General features: G+C 40.9%; 1 protein-coding gene and 1 non-coding gene across 2 annotated transcripts; both read left to right on the top strand.

The window, feature by feature from the left end:
* The first annotated feature begins 1997 nt into the window (after positions 1–1997).
* RNF149 (ring finger protein 149) lies at positions 1998–24446 on the top strand. The gene is made up of 8 exons (XM_005504666.3): positions 1998–2559; positions 8486–8736; positions 11440–11508; positions 14314–14396; positions 15319–15415; positions 17973–18168; positions 18542–20604; positions 23834–24446. Exons 1-7 carry the CDS (start codon positions 2100–2102, stop codon positions 18598–18600), a joined length of 1215 nt encoding a protein of 404 aa, XP_005504723.2. The 5' UTR covers positions 1998–2099; the 3' UTR covers positions 18601–20604; positions 23834–24446.
* On the top strand, positions 20925–21040 carry LOC135578376 (small nucleolar RNA SNORD89). Its single transcript, XR_010469890.1, has one exon. It is a non-coding gene; the product is annotated as a small nucleolar RNA SNORD89 (small nucleolar RNA).
* Positions 24447–25265: the final 819 nt, after the last annotated feature.

Raw genomic sequence — 25265 nt, forward strand, 5'->3', positions numbered from 1 at the left:
TTCCCTTACCCTCTTTTTCCTAATTTTTTCTTCTTTAACTCTAGTTTTTCTGTGTTCTTCCCTTGTATTCAAATTCCTTCCCCACAGCCCCTTCCACATGCCTTTGTCTGCTCAGTCTTGGCTGTCTTCTTGATTTTGCAACTTTAATCTTGTTCTCACAATGCTCAAGTCTTTACACTGTGGAATATTTTGGGAGAATGCTAAAAAGCTACTTGAAAGAATACGTCGAGTTTGAAGTAAGATCATTTATTTATTTACTTGTGTGTTGTGCATTTATTTATTTATTTAAACACTGACTCTGGAACAGAAATGGGAACATATCGGCCTTGGAGCTGGCACAGAGTAGGGCAGTTCACCTTCTGCGCAAACTATTCCAGGCTCCACTAGACCCCCGTGTGCGTCAGCAGCCACAACGTATAATTGTGATTAGGAAGAAAAGGATATTACCTAAGTTGGACAACATCGTTTGATGACATAGGTGACAATGTACGAGCACACAACTGTTGACTTCTGAAGCAAAACCAGCTTATGAGACAATTTCAGAAGCTGGAGAAAGGTACAGATGCCTTGTATGAAAAAACAGGTAAGAATTTAAATGTGTTTATTTAAGAAGAGGGAAATATAAAATATTTCTATTTAATGGAAAACAAATCCATTAAAAGATCATGTTTATTCAGTACCTTTATCTCTTATTTCAATGTATTTTTCTCCAGTTTTTTTTTTACATGGCACTGACCCTTTTGCTATTTTTCATCCCCTTGAAGTGAGCTCCCCTCTGTACAGCAGCACAGCTGCCCTTTGCTCAGAATCTGAGTGGCTTCATTCCTGTTGCACCTCCCTCTGTTCCTGGCTGCTGCTGACCCCCTGCTTCTTCCCACCGCTCCCACCACCTTCCCTCCAGCAGGTCACACTCTACCCCCCAGTAAGGACGAGGTGTACCCTGGAGGGTGTGGTAGGGACTCATTTAAATTCCCGGTGTGTCACTGGCCAAGTTGATGGACTGCACTTGAAACTGCCGCCCAGCGCCAGGGTAAAGGCCAAGGGCTGGTTCCTGTGTGGAGGTTGGTGCGGGAAAGCTAAGCTCACACTCCTCGCACAGGAAGCGCTTTGCGTTAATCACAGAACAGTTTGGGTGGGAAGGGACCTTCAGAGGTCATCTAGTCCAACCCCCTGCAATGAGCAGGGACATCATAGAATCACAGAATGTTAGGGATTGGAAGGGACCTCAAAAGATCATCTAGTCCAATCCCCCTGCCAGAGCAGGAACACCCAGATAAGGTTACACAGGAAGGTGTCCAGGTGGGTTTTGAATGTCTCCAGAGAAGGAGACTCCACAACCTCCCTGGGCAGCCTGTTCCAGTGTTCTGTCACCCTCACCAAGAAGTAGTTTCTTCTCATATTTAAGTGGAACCTCCTGTGTTCCAGTTTGTACCCATTGCCCCTCGTCCTATAATTGGTTGTCACCAAGAAAAGCCTGGCTCCATCCTCCTGACACTCACCCTTTATATATTTATAAACATTAATGTGGTCACCCCTCAATCTTCTCCAAGCTGAAGAGACCCAGCTCCCTCAGCCTTTCCTCACATGCTCTCTCAGCATGTCCTCGTAGCAGAGGTGTTCCCCCCTTGGGGACCGGTTCCGCGCAGGTGGCCGCCTTGCTCCCCTTCCCTGAGCTTGTGTCCCCCACAGACACCCCGGACCAGCCCCGCACCCGTGGGGCCGCCACTGACCCGCACCCACGGCGGCAGTCCCGGGGGCGGGGCCGGCGGCGAAAGGGGGCGGGGTGTCCCTTGTGGTGCGGCAACTGCCGCTCGCCCCGCCCCGTCCCCTCCCGGCATTCCCCAGGGGAGGAGCATCCCTCCGCGGGGGTGTGGCCGCGCGCGCGCAGCCGTTGTGCCGGGGCGGGGCGGCCCGGCTCTGCCTCGCCATTAGCCGCGGCGGCGGGCGGGCTCCGCCCGGGGCGGGTAGCGGCGGGCTTGGGGGGTTACCTGCGCGGCGCAGGGCGGCCGCGGAGCAGAGCGAGGCGCGGTAGGCGGCGGAGCGGCCTCGTCCCCGCTCCTCCTGCTGCCGGCGGGCCGCGTCGCGACGGCGGCCGGGCCATGGTGCGTCGCGCCCGGCTGGCGCTGGTGGCGGCGGCGCTGGTGGCGCTGGGGGCGCCGGTGTGTCAGGGCGCACGGGCCCTGGAGTGGTACACGGCGTGGGTGAGCACGGTCTACGTGGAGCCGCTCAGCAACCGCACGGTGCAGGGCAGCACGGAGAGCGGCCGCTACGGGGACAACTCGCCCAAGGAGAGCGCCCAGGGCCTGGTGGGCATCCCCCGCGGCGCGTCGCCTCGCCACATGGAGGGCTGCGCCGCCGACACCGACTACGACGTGCCGCTGCCGCCCGGCGGCCGCGGGCTCCCCGAGGGTGATCCCCCGCCATGGATCGCCTTGGTGGCCCGCGGAGGCTGCACCTTCAAGGACAAGGTCACCAACGCGGCGCGGAAGCGGGCGGCCGCCGTGGTCATCTACAACGAGGCCCGCTTCGGCAACAGCACCGTCTCCATGTTCCACCTGGGTGAGCGGGGACGGGGCCTGTTTTGGGGGGGCGGCTTTGTCTAACGCTGGTCCGCCCCGGGGGCGCAGGAGCGCGGCTCTGCGTGGTGCGAGGGGAAGTGGGCTGAAATACCTGTGAAAATGGTACAAAGAGCCGGGGTTTCCCCCCTACCCCTTCCGCGCTTCCGTTAAAACCGCCCTGGAGAAACCCCGGGACCAGCCTTTGGCTTCCAAGTTGCAGCCCAGGTGTCCGGGAGAAGAGGCTACGAGGCCATCGGGGCGGGCAACTGTGTCACAGGCTGCGGCCGGAGGCGCCGGAGGGGGACATGGTTTGGTTTAGAGCCACCTTTTTATATGGCACCCCCTGGCAGGATGGCTACAGCGGTGACAGGTAGGCTGCTTCCTGCAGGCATTGAGGGAACATGCCAGGTATCTTGAAAATGCCTTCTGGTGCCTTTGAAGGCATAGCTGTAGGTATTTGAAAGTAGCTTTTGTGAAGGCTTTATTGTAATCACTTCATCATCCTCTCCTGCTCAGGTCTGTAAGGGATGGGAGAGAGGTATGGGCATAAGCTAATTCTTAAGTGCTCGCTAATGTGGTAGGAAAGCTGATGCCTAGAGAAGGATGTTGACTTGGCTTGTCTGAGCGTGCTGATGAGCTGTAACCTATGGATGGGTCTGTGATTGTTGCCGAGTTAAGGATGCAGGTGTTCTCATGCTGCAGTCAGTACTTGGGCTATGACAGCAGAGTCTTGCTGGATTTTTATGAGCATGACAACATTAAATGCTTAAAGTGTCAGGGGGGAACCTCAGAACTCTGCTGTAAAATCTGCTGGCATTTGGAGACTTCTGTGGAACTGGAAGGTCTTTGGAGGAGGATACAAAGACAAAGCAACCTACATAAAAAGTGCTGTAAATGTGTGTTTCACATGGTCCTGGTGCAATGAGTTTGTTAATGCCCAGGCTGTTATTCTTCGTTGTGAGGAAGGGGAAGACTGAGGACTTGGTTAAAGCAGAACCATAATGCATTTCTAAAGAAAACAAACTTACTTTCTTTAATATAGTGATCTTAAAATCTCAGGGAGCCTGTTGCTTCATAGCTCATTTGATATATTGGGTGGAAAACAGATCTCTTCTTGGAATACCAAGTGGCACCAACTTGGGTGTTGGAAGCATGACTACAGTTCTCTTAGCCTGCTTCTTGCTCAGGTAGATCAGTCTGACCTATGTCTTGTGTTCTTAATCTAATGTGAAAGTGGAGCTGGGATGCTAGGTAAGATGCACCTTTGATTTTGATCCCATGTGGCAATTAAGGTACTTTGTTGGGTAGTAATTCTTTCCTCTTTGACAGCTCTCAGTTTCTTTTGGGGTCTGGCACTGTGTATTCTCCAATCAGTACTAAATTTTTTTCTTCCCTGTGGGATTTTTCCCGTGTTCTGCTCTGTGCTCTGTCATAGCCTCTCATATGCTCTTATTTGCTCTTTTGTAGAATCTCTTCCTCCTTTTCTCTTCTTGCTTATTTTATCAAACTTTTTTTGCTTTTCTGCTATCATATCTGTGCTGTGGAAGACCATTTTGGGCTTATGCTCAGGTTTGGACTTGCTGGTATAGTTACATTTATCAGTGGTATGAAGAAAGTGCTTCCTGACTGCTGGTTGTAATTATTTTTTTCTTCTTAAACTGGCAGAATGTTGCAAATAAAAGCTTTACTGATGTAGAGAGTGTGACTTAGTATAGTGTATATGGAGGAATGCATATTTCTTTATTTATACTGACTTCACAAATGCGAGTTGGATTTCAGGATGCTTTGGATGGGGCAGGAATATAAGAATGTATCACAATAGAATCACTAGGTCTCTTGGAGAAACAAATCTTTGTTTCATGGTTGAAACTTTCAAACACGTAAATGTTCATATTTTTCAGTGCCCTTTGTGAATATAGGGAAGAATTACTGTTAGTGCTGTAAATACTCAGGGAAATCTGCAGTGCTGCAGCTAAGGAGTGGAGTTATATGCATGAGGAATGTCCACTTAATGGAGTTGCAGTTAGTGGTACTGTAAATGATGAGATGGAACAATGGTTACGGCTGAGAGAGGTGCAGCCTGAATTACATGAGAGTGCTAAATGGGTAACTCTTATGATCTCAAAGTTTCATCTTTTCTTTCTTCTGAAAAACCTGGCCTTTGAACTTTCTGGTGTGTGTGATATGTGTGTGCTATTGGTGGACATGGTTTTTCTTTTTTTAGAGGTTTTAGATGTAATACAACTTGAATATAAAAAGAAATACTTGATTAGGCAGAGAAGGGATTTGCTGTAGCTGGTGTCAAAACATTTGATAAAGGTTGAATATTCCAAATACTCTGCAGTTCAGTAATTTTTTCATGGGTACCTTGTGGGCTTCATGAGTGCAGTGAGTAGCAAATGAAAAGAAGGTTCTTCAAATGTGACTTTACTGATGTGTGTCATGTTTTTCAGGCATTTACTCTCTGCTTGAATTAGGTTGTTCAGTATGCCAGATGACTTCTCTCCTCAAGGGACGTAATAGTGAAACAACTTCACATGCGGCTGAGGAGGTTTTTTCCAGTGGAAGATACTGATTTTACCCCAACAACTCAAGGAGTTGTACTTCAGTAATTGAATCTGAATAGTATGAACAGGAATATAGACTTCGCAGACAATCTTTACTCTGTTAATTTTTGGTGGTGGTTTGGAACTTAATATGATACAGAGGCTTCAAATTGCTTTTCAAAACCAAAATAAATATTGTAGGTAAATATCAGCTGGGAGTGGGTTGGAGAGGAGTCTGGAGTGGCAAGGTGTTGAGTATTGTGGAGAGAAGACTAAGGAGACTTAGTCAGTGCTGGTCGAGAAATTAGGGGGAGGCAGAGGTATATTGCAGGGAAAAGAAAAAAGCGTCTTCTGTTTCTATGTTTTTCCTCTTATACTTCATACTGGGCATCCAGCCATCTCTGAATCCGCTCTCAAGCCAGGACTTGGTGATCCTGATCAGAATGTAAGTCTCCTCAAAGACTGTGGAGTAAAGTACGATTGTGCTTAACACACAGGGGACTTTATAAATGTGATTTGAGGTCTCTGAGTTGTGAAGAAGCTGATGGAATGACACAACAGCATTTCAGTCTTTGAATAATGTGTTTCAGAACAGAAGTCTAAAATTAGTGAGGAATGAGTTAAAGCCCTTAGTCTTATAGGCTGCTCAGGGCAACTGCTTCTCTGCGACCACTCTTGCTCCTTTTGTAATAGTGGATTGCAATTGTTTTTTTTTTTCTTTCCCTTCCTTCTGTCTGGTGACCTTCAAGGCCATTGTGTCCATTAGTTACAGGGACTTTTAATGGCAGGTTCATCACCAAGCCTTTAAAACTGTTAAAATGCTTTTAATGGGCACATATTTAAAATGTATGGCATACTTGTGTTAGTTCTAAAATGTGGTGTCCCAGTGTCTAGCAGCCATTGCACAAAAGGATCCTGACTTTCATTTCAAGGAAGTAACTGGCTGATAGTTGGACGTGTTAGTGACAAAACAGAGAAAGGCATTCCTGGTTGTTGTAGGCTTTTAAAATACTTCTTTGTTAGAAATCATGCAGAGAACTACATAGCAGGATTAAACCGACTCAAGATTTTGGGACCGAGGAGGAAACATTTATTGATTGAAAGGTCCATACTGCCTCTAATCTTGAAAACTTTTCTTCTCTAAGCCTTAATGAAACCACATCTTTCTAGCAGTCTTGTAGCATTCATTAGCCATCCTTAGGATCCCTTCCTGTTATTTGTAACTCTTCAAGTTGATTAAGGACATAGGGCCTAACCTCCTGATTTAGGTATGTGGATAACAGCTCTCAGCAATGTAAGATAAATTTTTGCCTTCATATGTTCTGTTCTTGTTAACTCTATGTGGGGTTGTATGGGGTCAGAAAGCAAGGAGTGTTTCACACACTCTTCTCTACAAGATTCATGAGTCTCTCCAGTAATGCTTTCATGCTGGTTAAGAGAGGAGAATAATATTAATTAAACAATTCTTAGTATGCTTGGACTTGTGGTATCATGTGGATCAGCACATTGTTGGTGAGTAGAACTAATTAGTGGAGCTTAGTTGCTTGTGGATTTTTCCACTTTGTCTTCAGCTTTGCTGCTGTCTGTCTTCTAATGGACCCATGTACTGAGAGCTGGGTGGGTGCTGGTGGGGTGCCTGAGGGGAGGAGCAAGTTGGGCCTTTCCCTAGTAGCAGCATCTTTGTCTCTCTGCACCATCCTCAGCACCTCCAGAAATGTAGCCCCATTTGGAAAATCTCTCTTTTTGGGGCTGGATCTGGCAGATGGGTATAATGGTTCTTATGGTAGGTGACCAGAAGTGGGATACTTGCAGAAGGTGAAGCTGAAAAAGGATAACTGGCATTGAAATAGGATAGTTATTCCACAAATAACTGGAACCTTTAGTGTTTCATCCACAGCTGACCATCTGCATCTTACAGAGGGAGAAGCTGCTATGTACAGAAGTGAAACTTCTGCACATTCCCCTTGGCATGGTAGCAGAGTGGCCAGGTTGATGAGGTGTCACAGCCAGAACAATCTCAACTAAAGGAGTTTGTTTTAAATATTTCAGGCAAATAAGACTTTGTCTTAAGTAGGCAGAGAAGGTGGGTGAGTCTGGAATGCTGCTCTGAGTTTTGAAAACCCCCCTTGATGTAATGTTATAAATTAGGCAACTGTTTCTTTTGACATAGCTCCTCAGTAGTGAATCTAACATAGCCAGGGGGAGGAAAGGCTTTAAGTCTTCATTGGGAGGTTTTGTTCTAGGTAGGTCATCTTGTCAATCTAAAAAGGTAGCTGTGACATTACAGCTTCAGCTTTCCAGCTAGGAAAACCCCACTCTTCTTTCTTCTTCCTCTGCTTTCTTTCTGCATCAAGGTTAGCTTAACTTTTTCTCAGAGGTAGGAGTGCAAGGTAAGCTACAAACCATGACTTACCAAGGGTATATAGCAGTGTTGGTACACATGAAGTAAGAGCTATTAAAATAAAAATAGCATAGACCAGTGAAAATGTTTTTAACAAGTGCATTTGTTTACAATTTATTTTTTAATACTTAGGTTAGATGTTTCTGAGAAAATAGTGGAGATGCTTCCAGACAATCGAGTAAAACTGCAGTAACAGGATCTTTGGCTTTTGCTAGTTGGTCTTGACAGTATCTTACCATTTTGGTGGAAGTATGGTTTTTAAAGGTTTGGGCTTTTTTTTTGGAATTAGGTGCTTTTTCATAAGGATTGAGTGCTTTTGAGTTCAAATATAATAGGAAAATCCTTTGGTTCTGTGCTTCCAAAATAATCCCAAAGTATTTCTTTAAGTCTTTGTCATAAAGTCTCATTCCATTTTGAATATTTAGTGTTGAAGAATTTTTCAGTATTTCAGTGTTTAGTGTAATTAAATATAAATATTTGAATCTTTTTTCCTCTTTTTGTTCATGTATCCAGTGTAATTGTGCTATGGATTCAGACTGAACCTGATTGAATGTGTCTCTCTTCATGATGTTCACATACTGTCACCATCTGCAGCTGAAGTTCCAACACTGACACATAAAAGACCAGCTGTTCCTGAGTAGCATGTTAAAACTTCAACAACTTCGTGATGAGATATGTGTAACTTGCCTGTTTTTTTTTTCATGGCATCCACATCCCACCTCACTGTGGAATGAGGAGTATAGGACCTTGAACAGTAGAGATGCGTCTGTTGAAACTTATCTTGTGTTTGAGGGTTTCATAAAGTAAATAAATGGTTATTTACTGGTAAACTTTATGTCAAGTCTGCTATGCCTGAAAAAACCTCAGAGGTTTTCCTACAACTTTGCTCATTGATCTTAACAGAAGAGGCCCAAATTACCATCATGCCAGAAGGTCTAAATTCTTACTGTGATGACTTTTTTTTTTTCCCTCTCCAACAGGAACAGGAAATACAGTGGTGATAATGGTTGGCTATCCAAAAGGAATAGAGATATTGGAGCCAGTACGAAGAGGGATTCCCGTAAAAATGACTATTGTTGTTGGCACGCGACACGTGCAGGAATATATTAGCGGTCAGTCGGTTGTGTTTGTAGCCATCGCCTTCATCACCGTGATGATTATATCACTCGCTTGGCTCATATTTTACTATATACAACGTTTCCTGTACACGGGGTCACAGTTTGGAAACCAGGTAATTGGAGAAGATGATGCTTCAGAGTGTTTACTGTCTCCTTAGTGGCCTAACTTTGCTTGTTTATTCTTGAAGATTTGTGCTTTCTTGCTACTTTACTATCTGTGAATGCTACTCAGCAATGGTTAGTGAGGCTAATAAGCAGTGTGCTAATTGGCATTGCAAGTTTGGCTAGTTATAATTATTAGGTACCTGTATTAGGTTGTGGGAAATATATTTAGCCACTTGTCAACAACTGAGTAAAGGGAGCTTCTTGTGTGATTTGTCACCTAACTTCCTTTTGACGTTAAAAATGATTGTCATTCTTCTGTAATTTTAATCCTGAAAGTACTAACTTCCCTAACCAGACTTTTCTTTTTTCCTTAATAAGACCCATAAGTAGTTAAGTCTAGAAGTTTTGGTTCTAAAGCTTTATGAAAGCTACTCTTGTAATCCTGGGCAATCCACTGTAGAGTGCTGAATTGCAGTACTTCCCTCTGAGGGAAGCACTTCATCATAGAATAATTTAGGTTGGAAGTGACTTCTAGAGGCCATCTGGTTCAAACCCCTGTACTTGAGAGAGCAACTTAGATGGAGTTGTTGCAGATGTAGACCATTTGGGTTTCTAAAATATCTTGGGATGGCATTTCCCTGTGCTTTTCAGCTCTTGCAAATAGGTTAAGTTCCTTCCATGGTCATCAACAGCTCTACCACTGTTTTCTACTAACAGTGAAAAATAAAGTTGCACTTGTTTTTCTTTGCAAGCAGGTGTTTTGTTGGGTTTTTTGTTGTTGTTTGTTAGTCTTCTGTTCAGAACACCACCACAAAGTGTTTCAAATGACTGCTTATCATGTGGACTTCCCCTGGATTCTGTTTGAACATGTAGATTCTAGCTCTGGAGGAGGAGGGAAGGGAATTTTTTCTTTTGCCGTCAGGAATCTGAGTTCTGAGAGGGACTTAGAGGACTCTTTTGGAAAAATACTTAATTTTTCTTTTCAGTGACTGAGGATGAGACATGGGACTTCTATATTGGTTAAACTTGTGGTCTATTTGAAATGGTGGTTCCCTAGGGACTTTTTTTTACTAAGTTTTAAGCCTTACCACTTACATTCTGAGAATACTTTCAAGAAAACAAAAGTTTTGAGAAATATTTGTAGAAAAAGGAGTGTGGTTTTATGTTGAAACAGTTATGTGAAGAAAGTTCCTTCTTCCAGTTACATTGGTTTTAGGGTAGTTTACGCTAAGGGAAGTTCAGATACTTTATAAGTAGTTTAAAAGCGTGTTTTGGGTTTTTTTTTTTTTTAGGTTGAATGTGATGTCTCTCAGAAATATGCACCACAAACTCTTACTGTATTTTGTCATTGGGCTTGTCATTTAAATGCTTCTTAAATGAAGTTCTGTAGCATTAAAAGGTTATACCACTTTCTTCAATCCTCCTGTTTTTAAAACAGCCACTGAAAACAAACTTATAAAACCATGCAAAATTTTAAAATGTGAATATCTTGGTCAAGATACACCATTAGAAGTTTTCAAAATAATTTTGGAAACAAAAAAACCACTTTTCTAACCCAATATTATCTTGCTTGGTGTACTGACTCCAGTATGATTAAAACTAGGGAGTTAAGGATGCCATGCTTTAAAACAACTTGCTGTGTAGCTGCGAAGTGAAGGTGAAGATGGTTTTCTTAAGTTTTATTCTAAACATCAGTTTAGCAGTAAATCTTTGGAAGACCTCTTTGCTACTGAAGATGAAACAGGATTGTGCAGAAAACCCTGAGCTGATACAGAAGGTGGAAGAGACTGCTGTTGCTGGTTGTTTGTCTGTTTCTGAGGGAACTTTCAGACTAATTCTTTTTAACAGCACACAAAAAAAAATAAATCCCAATTTTCAGTACAGTACATCTGTAAAACAATGTAAGAAACAGTAATCATAATTAGAGAGAAAAGTTGCCATTACTTTTTTTTTTTAATTTGTTTATGGTATTTAATCAGTGAGGGCTGCTGCTAGACAGATGTCCATCTGTTAATTAGGAGGGTTTAGTTTCTCAATTTCTAGGAATAGCTAGTATGTTTTCTTGGAATACAGTCCTGCTTTTCTCTTCTTGCTTCCCCTCTAAGCATAGTTAGGACCGTTACTGTATAGAAGTCCAGTATGGTGTCTCATGTCTGTTAAGCCTTTTTTTGTTGTCTCCTTTGCATAATGTGTCCTTTCAGTGCAAGCTTTGTGTAATGTGGGAGGCAGTGCTGAACCGAGGGGAGCACTAATAGCTCCGAGCAGCCTTTTGGTCCAGCTGTGGGCTGCCCGGCAGGATTCCACCTTTGCTCAAGCTTGTGCAGACCTTACCCTGGTGCTTGCTCATGGGCTTGCCTGACTAGAAGGTCTGGTTCTACAGCTGTTGTTTCAGCTCTGGTTGCCTCTCCAGCCTGCAGCAGTCTCAATTTTCCGCTGGGGGAAGGCCCTTAGTGCAGGCAGTCACGATACAAGGCTGCGGATGTCCATTGTAAGAGCTGTGCACTTCTAGAGAATGTTGGCTGCTGTGCCCCGAGAATGCAAAACTTGCTGTTCTTCAACATCTGCTGGCTGGAGGCGTTTTGTAAACAAATTAGAGATAGATCTTAAATGAGTTCAGAAGATTTAGTAATCCCTATGGAAAGTATTTAAAAGCTTTGAAATGTAACTCTTAAAACTGACTTGTGTACTAATTTTTAACATCTTTACTCAAGGGACATAGGAAAGAAACTGAGAAAGCGATCAGCCAGCTTCAGCTGCATACTGTGAAACATGGAGAAAAGGTAATTCAGTGCCTCCAGTTGTTGCTGTATGATTTTCAGACTGTTGTAATGTCTTTAGAGAATTTAAACTGAAATTCTCACAGTGTAATTGCTGTGTGACTCTTACAGTCTTAAGCCCATTTTATAGAAGGCCAAGTTTAAAATTGAAGAGTCAAATTTGAACTACTTATGCAAGGCCATTTTGTTGCAAATAGTATCTAGCTATACAGAATGTTGTAGGGGACTACAGAGCTGGTAGTGTAAAGATGAGGGAACAGTGATATCTTATCAGCACTTGCAAACATCAACAAGTGGATTGCAAAATACTTCCTAAGGCCTATTGATTGCACAGTTCTTTCAGCTGATGTATTGTCTTTTTTCTTAAAGGAACATCCATCTTTTTATTGATTAGAAGGCCTTAGAAATCTAAAAAGCTTTGAAAAAGGAAACACTTGTTCCATCTTTTTATATACAATACATTAAGGGGCTGTATAGACTTACTTGAAGCATAAATTTTTTAGAAGTATGTTTCTATGTGTTAAAATATTCTCAAAAATTAAAACAGCTTTCAAAAAGTTAGCTTTGTCACAATATGGCCTAAACTCATAGCTGTATTAGAATAAATGAAGAAGAAAAAGCCAAGGTTCTAAAAGAAAACATTATTTTTGTCAGTTTCAGGCAGTTCTGATCCTAGATGCTAAATTAGTTTGACTAGACCTCTGCTACTATGTAAATATTTTTCCCCACCCTTATTTGTCTTCGGTTAGTTTTTATGTAAGGACCAATTTGCTCAGAGATGAAAAACAAGGATTAGGTTTTTTTAATTCACGAATAAAAAAAAAAGAGAAGGGACACTTATGAGTAAGAACTTGAAAAGCTGTGGTTCAACAGAAAGCTGCTCAACTTCAGTCACATGCTACAGAGAATATGTCCTTCATTTAGTAAATTGGTTTTGAAATGAAGAAAAACCCTGGCTTTGAACTTGCCTCTCTTTCTCTTATGCATTCAGCATGTTTAAGTAGCATTTTATAATAATATTTTTTACTTTTAATTATGTCCTAAATTCCATCAAAAAGTAATCTATATCAAGCTGTGAACATAGGGTTGTTCATAGAATGGTGAGATCAGAGATCAAGAAAGATGAAATTGAACCAAAACTTGTGTAATGCAGTATCAAAGCCTAACATCAGCACGGCAAGAAATGGATGTAAAAAGGTTGTGATGAAACCTGTGGTGCAAACCACAAGGAAGCTGTTAACTGCTTTTATGTTTGTGTTCATCAAACCTTTGGTAGTAGGTAGTTCCTTCCTGTCAGTATACCCTTAACTTAAATTCCCCCATTTTATTTATTAATTTTAGTCATGTAGTATGCTGGTTCTAACTGTGAGTAGTATATTAGTTAAGCAAAGTAGAATGAGACTAGATTAAAATCTCTATATTAAAATAGTGGTTTTCTGTTTGGTAAAATGTCTTTAATTTGATTTGAATCAGCTTACTATCAGCAAACTTGATGATGCAGAAGTATTTTCATGAACTAATGTAAATTTATCTGGAAATACGGTCCCGTCTATTCCGGAAATGTGCATTTTGTGTTTAAATGTTTCCTTTCAGCATTATGATTAAAAGAACGTATTTATTTTATTGTGACACAGTACAGTCTTTCATTATCGCTTCATTTGGGGTTGAGGTATTTAACTAAAAATAGGTCAAATATTTTAAAAGTGTATTTGCTGTCATGTAGATCTTTCCTGAGAAGCTTATGGGATTATTGTAAAATGGACACTCATTTGAGTATGTGCTGCATATGGTATGCTTGGACTTTGCCTCTTGTGCAGAATAAAAAAATATTTGTTATAGAATAAATACTTGTTTTAACTTTGCTTATATTAAAAGTCTTAATTTGATTTGAGAATTTAAGGCATTAATTATGTAAATTGATAGCATGCAAAGGAGGGGTAAACTTGCCTTGAACTTGAAAGTTTGCTTGCAGTACTAATTCATTTGAGCATTTGTAGTAATGAAATTGAAGTGCTTCAGTAAGCAGTAAACACAAAATATTTACTTTGTGGGGGATGAAAGAGAAGAAGTTGGCCCACTGTCCTCCTTCTAATATTTGTTTTATGCAACCCAATTAACACTGAATTATTTCTTTTGTATCTGGAGATACCCATCATATTTGCACTGCAACTATAAGTGAGCATGGCTTCAAGAAGGCAGCAAGACCTGATATTTAACCCTTAGAAAGAAACAAATTGAGGTGGGGGAATACTGTGTTTGACTGCTTCCCTGGTATGAGCTTGGAGAGAAATTTTAAAACCCATTCTAATTTGCATACTTCAGTTCTTTTGTGGCTATTGAGGTCTATCTGCTAGCATGGGGTAGGAAAACTGAAAAAAACAGTGGGGAAGAAGGTTTGCAATATGCAGCCCCAAGAATCTCATTGTATGTAAGCACTTGAAGTCTGTGGGAACATCAGTTAGATGAATGCGCACAATCTAATTCTTGAGATGACCTCTTTTAAAATTTATTGGGTTTATAGTTAGTTTAAATGGAAATTTTACTGTGCTCCCATGAGCAGTGCCAATGTCTGAGACATAACAAATTACTTAAGGTACCGTGTATAGCTATTTTAATTAGAAAATCCAGGTTTGCCTGCTTTTAATATTTGGTATCACGTGATCAAATCACCTCTTGGTGGAATCTTCAAATGAGGGAGATGTTTTTATTTACTAAACCATTTTATACATTATGCATTCTGTGAAGCTGTTACACAAAGCCTGTTATGTAATGACATGGATGTAATGCATTTAAACATGTCATCTTTAGGGTTTAGATGTTGATGTGGAAAACTGTGCTGTGTGCATTGAGAACTATAAACTGAAAGACACTGTCCGAATTCTGCCATGCAAGTAAGTTGCCATAATTGTTCCTTCTTCTTTAGCATGTTGTCCCTAAAAAGTACATGATGAGCTTTCTGAAAGCTCTTCTGCAGCTCTGGTGGCAGAGCTGAAGCTGTGCCATACATTTGTATGGCCTGTCACATGTTGAAGGGCACTGGGAGACCATGGAAAGACATGGACCTGTTGGAGAGGGTCCAGAGGAGGCCACAAAATGACCAGAGGGCTGGAACAGCTCTGCTGTGAGGACAGGCTGAGAGAGTTGGGGTTGTTCAGCCTGGAGAAAAGAAGGCTCCAGGGAGACCTTATTGTGGCCTTTCAGTGCTTAAAAGTGGCCTATAAAAAAAGATGGGGACAGACTTTTTAGCAGGGCCTGTTGCGATAGGACAGGCGGTGATGGTTTTGAACTAGAAGAGGGGGAGATTCAGGCTGGACATGAGGAAAGAATTTTTTACGATGAGGGTGATGAAACACTGACTCAGGTTCCCAGGGAGATGGTAGATTCCCCATCCCTGGAGACATTCCAGGCCAGGCTGGATGGGGCTCTGAGCAACCTGATCTAGTTGCAGATGTCCCTGCTCATTGCAGGGGTTGGACTAGATGACCTTTGAGGGTCCCTTCCAAACCAAACTATTCTGTGATATCCATGCAGGAAAAAGGAGCAATTTGGAGAAGCATACGAGTAGAGCTTTCTTAGTATGAAGGTTGAACTGGTATCTCTGTGGTGTTCTTGTGTTAATAACTTATCTTATTTCAGAAAACTAGCATAAAAGATGATGCTTCTAGAACTATGTCTGTCCTGGTAAACTAAGCAGTACTTAAATGCAAAGTTGTAAAGGAATGGGTTTATTTTTTAATGTAGTAACTTGCACATCATTTGAAGGAATAGTGTGTGGCTTTCATGGTATGTTCTAAAGAGCATTTCTTTTTTTAGGCACGTCTTCCATAGAACATGCATTGACCCTTGGCTTTTGGACCACCGAACTTGTCCAATGTGTAAACTAGATGTTATCAAAGCTTTGGGATACTGGGTATGTTGCACACTTACTTTAATCTTCAAGGTAGAATTATAGTGCAGGAGGCAAGACTTCATGTAACTGTTCAAAATGAGAACTGTTGCTCTTGTACTTCATGAGACTGAAGAAGCTGGGCAAAGATGCAGGAGTAATTCAGAACCAGAAATTCAAGGGAATTTTATGGTTAAGAGCTTAAACAGTTTGAGTAGCTTATGAATCCTTTGTACTCTTATGATAAACAATTTTTTCTGTCTCCAGCTGATGACAGTAAGTAAGTTGAAGCAGAGGTGAGGCAATTTGCCCAAGCTGCAAAAACATAGTTCAGTAGATTCAGGGCATATATTTGATCTTGTTGAGAACTGTGATTCCAAAGAAGAAATTACAGTTTTTCTATCTGGAAGCTTTGTGAACTTTAGAACCCTCCTAAAGACATTCATCAGAAATGGGTTAAGTAGTGAAAATTATGTGCTCTCATTTCTTTCTGGCAGCACCAGAAAAGAGAGATGAAGACATGTGCAGTAGGTTACTCAGTCACTGTTGAGTTCCACTAAAATGCCATAGGCGTGAATGTACCTCTCTTTTCTTCTACTGATCTACAGAGATCTTCAGCAAAGAAGGGTGTTCCTTAGTTTCAAGGACCTTCCTTTCATAGCCTAGGTCTGTGGTTTGACTAGCTTTTCTCTTATTTTCTTGCAGAGACTTAACAGATCAATGGAAGACTTTCATGAATTAGTTTTTTTCTTTTGTCAAAGGTGACAGTACTCTTGTTATGTAATATATATATATACACACCAAATTGTGGTGCTTCTGTGTTTTAAGTTGAACTTTACCCAAGAGCTGCAATCCTTTTGTTATGTAAAATAGCTATTACTTTAATATTGTTATGTTTGCACGTTACTTTTTGCTCATTTTCAATTCTTGAAGTTGATGTAACTTGTGTTATATGCAGAAGGAAATATCCTTTTGTATACAGTCTGAAAGCTGAAATACTGGAACCTTCAGAACACTTTTATTCCCTGCATTTGTGCTTTTGCAGAGGATACTGATAGACCAAGCCTAACCAGGAGGAGTAATATCTCCTGTGCTTGTTAGACAAAATGAATGTTGGAAAGCAGGTTGAATGGGATTATATTAAATACAGAAGCCAAGTTCTTTTTTCTAATGGAATAGGGAAAGTGTGTCTTGCTTATCAATCATTCAGGTCCTACTGAAGTTGGTCATGTGGGAAATCATTCAGTATTTTTTTCTAGCTTAGTTTTCAGCCTGATCCAGGTCGTCAAATCTCATTTGTACAGCGATTGTGTGAATTTTTTACTGACGTGAGGGGAAAAAAGTGCGAAGAGCGAGGCAGCTTCCTTTAGCAGTGTGCTCACTGAGTGCCTTAACTGCAGACAGGAATGTGCAGCCTTGTTATAGCAGTCTACTTAACCTCCTGCAATGAGGCTGAAGGCTCACTTCAGTTTTATGGAGGACAAATGCTTCAGATGCTTCACAATTTTAAAGGCTCAAAGTAGAAGGGTGGTACTAAGTCCTAGTACCTGGCTTTTGTTTTAAGAGCAGACTTCAGTGATCCAGTTCTCCATTATGGTATGTCTTACCAAAAAACCCTGCAGTTCAGCATGTCTGACTGATTTAGTATTGTTGAATCTTGTGGTTTCAGTGCTTGTTTGACTGCCTAAGGTTTGGAAACCAAAATCATTAATGCCCCCTGCCCACACACATAGCATCACTTGCTTCTTAACCTGTGTTCAATTGTAGAAGTTCTATAGCTTATTGAAATTCAGTAAATTTTAAAATATGCTGCTCTGGTGCTATAAAGAAAGAATCAGCTTAGAATTTCTCAGATCTTAAGATGGGCCTTTGCTAATTGTTTGAGAGGAAAAATACTCATTATGAAGCCCACAGAATAGCTACTTGGACTGCAATATACTTGCTTACGTATAAATAAGGTCAGTATATCAATGGCTTAATGAAGGTAGTCTGTTTAATTTCAGGAAGAGAGTTGTGCATGTAGGACTTCTAATTAACTTTCAGAATGGATCAGAAATAGCTCATGCTATACAGTAGGTGAAATAAATTCCTTTGTGCTGCAGATGTTCCTGCAAAGTGATAAGCTAGCATAATTGCATTTTTGGAACAGACTTAAATGTCAGGCTGGAGTTAGAGGAGGAGGGAAGTTTTGTTCCAATGTCAAATGTTTGCTCACCTCAGTAAAAAAAAGTCTAAGCTTGCCCAACTCTATGATAAAAACCAGCGGTTTCTGCAAACTCCTTAAAGGATTGATAGGTTTGCTCAGCGAAGACTTTGGCTGGCTTGGCTCCTGCTGTTGCTGCTCTTGGCTTTGGAGTGGCTTTGAAAAAGTAAAGTGGCTTTTCTCTTGCTTGGCTTTGTGTCTTTGCAGTCAGACAATAACACTCAAAGTAGATGCTGCTCAACACAGTACCCATGAATGCATAGATAATGGGCAAAAAGTGTTTTTTCCAATAAGGTGAGGACACAAAGTGGTAACATGGTGGAATGTTGATGCCTAACAGAAGAAAGAAATGTCAGTTAAATATATTTAATTTTGAAGGGGGACCCTGAAGATGTACTTGAAGTTCCAATACCTGAATCAATAAGTGGCAGCGTTTCAGTCGGAAGTCTGAGTATTGCTTTACAAGATGATGACAGAAATGAAGTAAGCGAATTGTCGGCTTCCTCCACTAATGAATCTGTATTGCAATGTACGAGCTTAAAAGAGGACGCAGGTGAAACCACAGCATTACTTGGTAAGTAATAATTTAGTTTATCGCTTGGAAGTCCTTAATGCCATTCATCCTGTCAGAACAAGCCATTCTCTGAGCAAAGTTAGTAGTGTTGGAATTGCAGGATGGACCAGACCAAGTGGTCTCACTTCCTACTGATGGTCAAAAAACACAAGCAGGTAGATTTTGAGATAATGCTATTGAGCTGGAGAAAACTGGTCTTGAGGGGGCGGGGGGGAAAGATAGATGTAAAGAGTGTCTTAGGAAGGTTGCCTACCCAGACAGTCTTGAGAGCTTTGGGTATATATGAAAATGAAATTTTAGATTAACGTAACAGATGAAATATATTGAAATGGTAAATCAACAAACAATTTTTCTTCTAATTCCTGGCTTCTAGATGTGGATGTCAGTAGTAACCGGCATGGAGAACATCTATCTAATGGAAGTTCCCACTGAACTACTTCACGGAAGAGAACTTCAATAGACTGTTGAAGAACTATTATTTTTTATTTAATTAGTATGGACTTTTGTCTAGTTAATGGAAAAAATAACAATGTAAATTATTTTACCTTTCAAACTTTTCTAGCTGGTGTTCCAAAAGGGCTAATAACTAAGAATTTTGTACACAGGAGGATTTTATAAAATCTCCTCTGGATGTCTCATCCTAAAAAAAGATGCAATAACCCTTTTTCTGTAAGCATTGTTACAATGTCGTTGTGTTCTAGAGGGCTGTAACAAAGATGAAGACTAGGCAGTGAGAACAGTATAGAATGTCTAACAGGTAAATACTTTGGATGCACTATTTACGTTCAGTATGTATGCATGGAGAACACTTACAAGACTACAACTATTAAAATGTTCTGATCTGTTGTAATTGGAGATGGATATTCTTAGAAAAGACATAGTCTAACCTTGAAGAATCAAATAATTCAGGAGTATGTTGCATATCCTTTTTTTTTCTGATGAAAAAGCTACTAGTTGCAACTTTCCTTACATGTAACAGATACTAACTTGATCTTGTAAGGTGTTCTACTCAGAGTGGATGCTGAGAGAAAAGGAGAAAAGGTTTCTTCACCTTGCTAGCTTTTTATACTGAATGTGGCAGTAAAAGGTTGTGCTGGGTGGTCTTCACGTGCTGAGCATGTAGACTTATTTAGGTATATGCACAATGGTTACCTCTTTCAGTCTTAAACTCAGTAGAATAGAGGTAAAGGGCTAATTAAGGCTAAAACATATTTATTAGTCTATTTATAAGAATTTACTGAATTCCTTCTTGCTACTGCTCCCATTCTGTCTGACTTGTTACGTACAAATTGAAACTGTTCCTTAGGATCTACAAAGTTTGGTTTTGTTTTTTCCTTTGCGTAGAGATGTTGGAATTCTTCTCTTGAATGTTCCACATTAGGAGTTCTGACTGGGTTTGCCATTAGCTTTTATTCCTTTCTGTTAGATTAGCAGTATTGTGCCTTATAGTAAAACACATAAGAAATCTGAAGCATCTGAGAGTAAATGTAAACCCTGGCATCTCCCATTATGACCTCTTATTCAAATATTTATATACTGTAAGTGGTATAAGGAATTGCTAAACTGTTTTGTAAAGAAATATGTATATTTAAAACACTACTTATTAAGAGTGTTAAGTGGATTGTTTAGGATTTTAGCATTGTCATGCTATAAATAATATGCTACATTCCTCAGTTTTCTTTTGTGAAGCTGTTACTACAGGTTGCTTAAAACAATGTCTTTGACTAGACATTTGTTTTAGAATGCATTTTGTTTTTAAAATGTATATTTGGAATGTTCTTAAGAAAATATGCAATTCTTTTTCTAACTTATATTAAGCTTCAATAGAAGCAATAACTTTTTTTAATTTTAGAAGGAATGTTCCAGAAATTAGAGGTTTCAGCTGGGGAAATATAATCTGAACTTCTACTTTGCAGAGCAGATGTCTCACTCTAAATTTCCTTCAAAGTACTCATTTTAATGCCTACTTCAAAAACAAAATCTGCCTCTTCCCTGTAGAAGTGTCACTTTTAGGTTTACTGGAAAATGTCAGGTTGTAGTTCTGATGTCACCAGCAGGTGCAAGTTTTTGTGATGCCTTTATCTTACAAGAAGCACATGAAAATGGAACATGACTGAGCAACCATCTCCAAAACTGAACAAATAAAAAAACAACCCACAACTAAACCAAACAATGTAGAGAGACATTATGTCTCCAAAAGAAGCTTAGCAACGTTTCCAGAACTGCCTTTTAAACTATCTCTTTGATATTAAAATCTTCAGTCTTCTCCCTCTTCCCTAACACAAAACTGAACATTGATGTTGTAAATGTCGAGAGGGTTTAAATTCTAGCTCAAGGAGGAACCAAAAGGCGTTACCAAGAGAAGTCTTGTCAGTCTGTGGATTGTGTCTTGCTGATTCCTGCAGCACAATATTCATGTTGGAGAGGAGAAATGTGGTAAGTCCTTCAGCTTTTATGTAATATCTGTAAAACCAAAAGCTGTTCTTAAGCATCAAAGCTGAGGTCTGGCAGAAAGCTGGAAGAAAAGCTAAAGAACCTGCAAACTGAAAAGTGAGCTAGTCAAATCTGACATGTAAGTGATACTGCTGCTTTAGAGAAGTATCTGAGTATGAAGGCTCCTGGAGTATGTTTCTAATGCTGGCACTAAACCTGTTTGCTTTCAGCCTTTTACAAAAGTAGTTGCCGTTGTGGCAGTTGAATTAGTTTGCGCATAGTTCATCTTCAATGTAGTTGGGTCTCGTAAGGCTGGCTGTGCTGCTGAGGAATGATGACAATAAAAGGCCGAATTGCAGTGCCTCCGGCAAGCAGTTTGCTCTCCTTGGAAGCACGATGACAAAAATGCTCCGAAGCGAATCGTTAGTCTGACCTCAGTCAAAAAGCTGACATGCATTGGCAAAAAGAGTGGTACAATAAGAAGTACAGGAAAGAGACAATCTATGGAGCTTAGAAGAGTAGCAAAAGAAGGTTAGAAATGTGAAGCATATATGACCTACTGTTACAGCTTATTTAATACATCATTTTGAGTAAACAGCTGTAGGTAGCTATAGGTAAATATAGGTTCCCAGATTTTGCTGCAGTGGACCTACAATGCTGGATCAAACTGGTATTTCTAGTTTCTAGCACTTCATTTACCAAAACCTTATATGAAGGTCAGAACTTGTCTTTTTTTCCCCCCTTATGACTGTTTTTGCAGGATAGGTGCCTTGTGACTCCCTTCCCTACCATTTGGAGCCTATTTAGTCTGCCTCTTGTGCTTAGGTTGTGTGCTGACTAATGTGGAAGCTGATGATGTATGTGCTGTGGGCTTCTTCTGCCCTCCCCATCATCTCCCTCTCTTTCTAGCTGCACATTTTTAATAAAACATGCAGGAATTTGTATCGGAGACCTCTGTCCCTTTGCCAGATTTTGCTGAAATTAGGCAGAGGGTTTCTGACTAGAGGCATTCATGTGGTATGGTTATACAAAGCTAAAGCTAAAGCAGGGTGGACAGCCCCCCAATGGTGATGCTGAATAAATCAGTTGGGGGAAATCTCTAGAAGGACTAGGGGATGTTATTGTTGTAGAGTTAATCTTGTTAGTATTGTGTTCATCAGTATGCCTTTGTTCTGGTATTACTGTTAGGGAGAAAATTTGAAGTTCAAGTGATTTTTAAAAAGGAGTTATGAACATGTCAAAATAGACTGGTGTTTAAAGCTAAAACTAGAGGCCACCCATTGTTCAGAAATTTTAGTTCATAGATAAGTCTACACATGCCAAATTGGAAAAGAAATGTGATGGTGAATAACTGTTTAAACTCGGCTCGGCTTGCAGACTTGATAGCAAGCAAAAAATGAACTGTAGACATTTCAGATCTAAATGCATGTTAATAGTTCAATTACCTGCAGTACCAATTTAACTAGAAAATTTGGCTTTTTTTTTATTAACTACCCTTGCTTTGTTGGCTCTAAGCAATGCTTGGATGAGATTCTTTGCATGCACTATGGCAGTTTGATTAAAAAGTAGTAACTCCTTCCCCTTGCCACCCCTGCCCAAGTAAGGGAATGTAGTCAGGTAACCTGTTGCCAGTAATTAGGGTTGGATTCTGGAGGTATGCCAGAGGAGTTTTTAGGATAATTTAACTCCAATGAGAATGCTTTTAATCCATGCTCATTTAATAGATTTGGCATAAATTCCTGCCAAAGCTGGCCTGTTAGACTTTGGGAATTCCTGACCTGTACGAGGGTGTAACTTACACAGAGAAGCAACATTGTAGCATCTCTGTTGAACATGCAAAGACTTTTTTTCCTGTCACTTCTCCGTTCAGGAGTGGCTGTCCTCGTTTTCTGCCTGGCTTGCCAAGCTTTCTCTAAGACTAGGCAGTAGCAGATGTGCAGAGAGGAGCCCATCAAGTGTGTAGCGATGGTTACCCTGGCTCTTCTGCCCTGTGGTGCAGGGGATGTCTGAGGCAGAGGCAGCATCTGCATTTGTTGGTTGTGATGAGCTTGATCAGGGGCAAAAGGTGTTGGTTTTATGTTATGATGGTAACAGATAAGGCACAACAGGTTGGGCTCATAATTTAGCTGTCCTATAAAAGCAGGCTTTTCCTGTCTAGGCAAGTCTGGACATAAAACTACTGTTAGCAATACCAGCTGTACTTTGAAGTATACACCAGTAGGTTAAGAATGGCATTCTGAATTTTGTGCTATACTTCTCCAGTTACTGCCACAGTGTGTAATAGATAATGCCTTTGTTACACATCAACATCCCAAGTGTTAAGTAAAACTGGAAGCTTGTGCTCAACAGAGCCTTCAGCACTCCCAATCAAGCCAGAAATGATGATGTTGCAGCAATGGTTACGTGGGTGTTTGGGGGTTTTGGTTACTTTTTTTTTTTTTCCTTTTTTTGTGTGTGTGTCATGGGGGGGTTGTTGTGGTGTGGGGTTTGGGGTTTTTTTGCGCTTTTTTTTGAGAGAGGTTGCTTGTGTAGTTTTCATTGGTTTGATTTTCAGCACTTGGCATTGAAATGCAGTGTTTCTGTGCTGGATGAAGATACAGAGATTAATAAGAACGTACTGACTCTCAAGCTCTATGAAGAGAGGTGCAACTGAAATCTAGTAGAGGCAGCGGGCAATATCTCTGTGGGTTAACCTGGAGGGAATGGAGTTCTTGGTGTTGGCTGCCAGGTGAATCAGATTGTGTTGGCAACTTGTCAAGAGTCCGTTCTCTGTCTCCCTTCAGCCACCTGGCTGGGTGAGACTTCCCACAGGGGCTTGGATGGATTTACTAGCTTGCTGTTAGGAGAAGAGAGTGGTCCTTTCTGGTTTCCTTTTCTGCTCTGTTCACTTTGCTCTGTCTTACATTCAGATTAAAAGTATGTGATAAACCAATTCATCTTAAGTGGCAGAAATTAAATCTATCAAAGCTGTGCTTTGATAAGCCCTGGAACTGAATATCCTCACTGTGCAATTGATGGGGGGGTGGGGTGCAGAGAAAAGAGCAAGACTCTCCCCTTGGCTAAGTTGAAGAGATTGCAGCTTTACATAGGGCCATAGTGAATTATAATTCCTGAAATGGAAGGTGGTGACAATGTGGGGCATTTCTTTTCTTTAACCAAAACAGCTGTAAAAATTGTAATGTCTCCTGTCCTTGAGCCTGATCTTCACTGGATGTGTTTTTTTCTCTCATAGGTGATATGTGAAGATTTGGGAATTGGATTTGTAGATTAAACATGCACAAATCAAAGCTGAAGGCTCTTTTGTTCAGTATGGGTCTGGATTTCTCCTCAGATATCCTGCTGTATTGCAAAACTTGATTTGAAAAAGTTTTTAAAAGTAGAATGTCTCTATAATTGCATGTGTTTGTGTGAAGAATGCATTTGCCTGGAAATTGTCCATCACACTTCTATTGGATCTGAAACTACTTTTCACCATTGGAAACATGGTAATGATACTTCATTTTTAAATGAGTGTATCCTCAATTCAGAAGAGCAAAATCATTTGAGTTTCTGTTGTTTTGTCAGTCTGAAGCTTAAATCCAAAACTCTAAAGCCTGTTACTTCTACTACAGATATAACTGCAGAGAAATATTTGAACTTACTAGGCTGTCAACAACTAGTCCCAATTGACTTGTCTTTTATGGTAACCTTGTACTAACTTGGTTGCATTGTTTGGATTAAGCACTGGGCTATGTCTTTTCCATTGTGTATGTATAATTGTAAGAATGTCAAGTTATGTGTTGTTGTAATTTAATGGCTTAAAGTTCAAATTCCATAATAAATTATACAGACCTTTTAAAAAGCAATGTCTGAAAAGCTTCAGGGTTTTGTTTTCTTGGCTATACTTACACAAATGGGTCTGAGCCACTCACCACTAGCACAGCACAAAACAAGCTTAACTTCAAGCTGGGTAGCTAAGGGGGACATGCTTTCTGCATGTTGTGTAGTTTTCTCTGTGTAACTAACACCTGGGTGTGGTGGGGTAACCCTGGTTGGCTGCTAGATGCCCACCCAGCTGCTTTCACTTCCCCCCCTCAACAGGATAGGGGAACAAAATAACATGGAAAAAAACATGGGTCAAGGTAAGAAACAGCAGTTACCCTCACAGGTGAAACAGACTTGACAAATTTTAAACTTAATTTAGTGTCATTTTAAAATAGAGTTGGATAGTGTGAAACAAGGACAAAACTCAAAGTACCCTTTTTCCTAGGCCCAACTTCACTCCTGACTCTTCTAACCTCTCCCTTTCCTGGGAGGGGTGAGGGGGCATGAGGAAGGGAGGTTGTGGTCAGTCCTCAACATTTGGTCTCTGCCCCACCACATGCTCCCTCCCAGGGGCTGCAGTTCTTCCAGAACTGCTCCAGTGTGGCTCCTCTCTGCCACCACAACTTTGCCCTGTAGCCCTAATACAAGTTTGGGAAAGCAAGGCTCAGCTTCCTCCCTAACAAGCAATGTGTCAGCTCACAGCAAATTCAGTAATAAAGTTTGAATGTTTTTATCAATGCCCAGGGCTCTGAAATTAATATATTACAGAAGTACCTATAATAAAATTCTCAATAACTGATAATGTTTATAGTTACAGGACAAATCCAGGGACTGGGGATTTATGTCTGTATAACTCAAGC

Source organism: Columba livia, chromosome 1 (genome assembly GCF_036013475.1).
Source record: "Columba livia isolate bColLiv1 breed racing homer chromosome 1, bColLiv1.pat.W.v2, whole genome shotgun sequence".
NCBI classification, from domain to species: Eukaryota; Metazoa; Chordata; class Aves; order Columbiformes; family Columbidae; genus Columba; species Columba livia.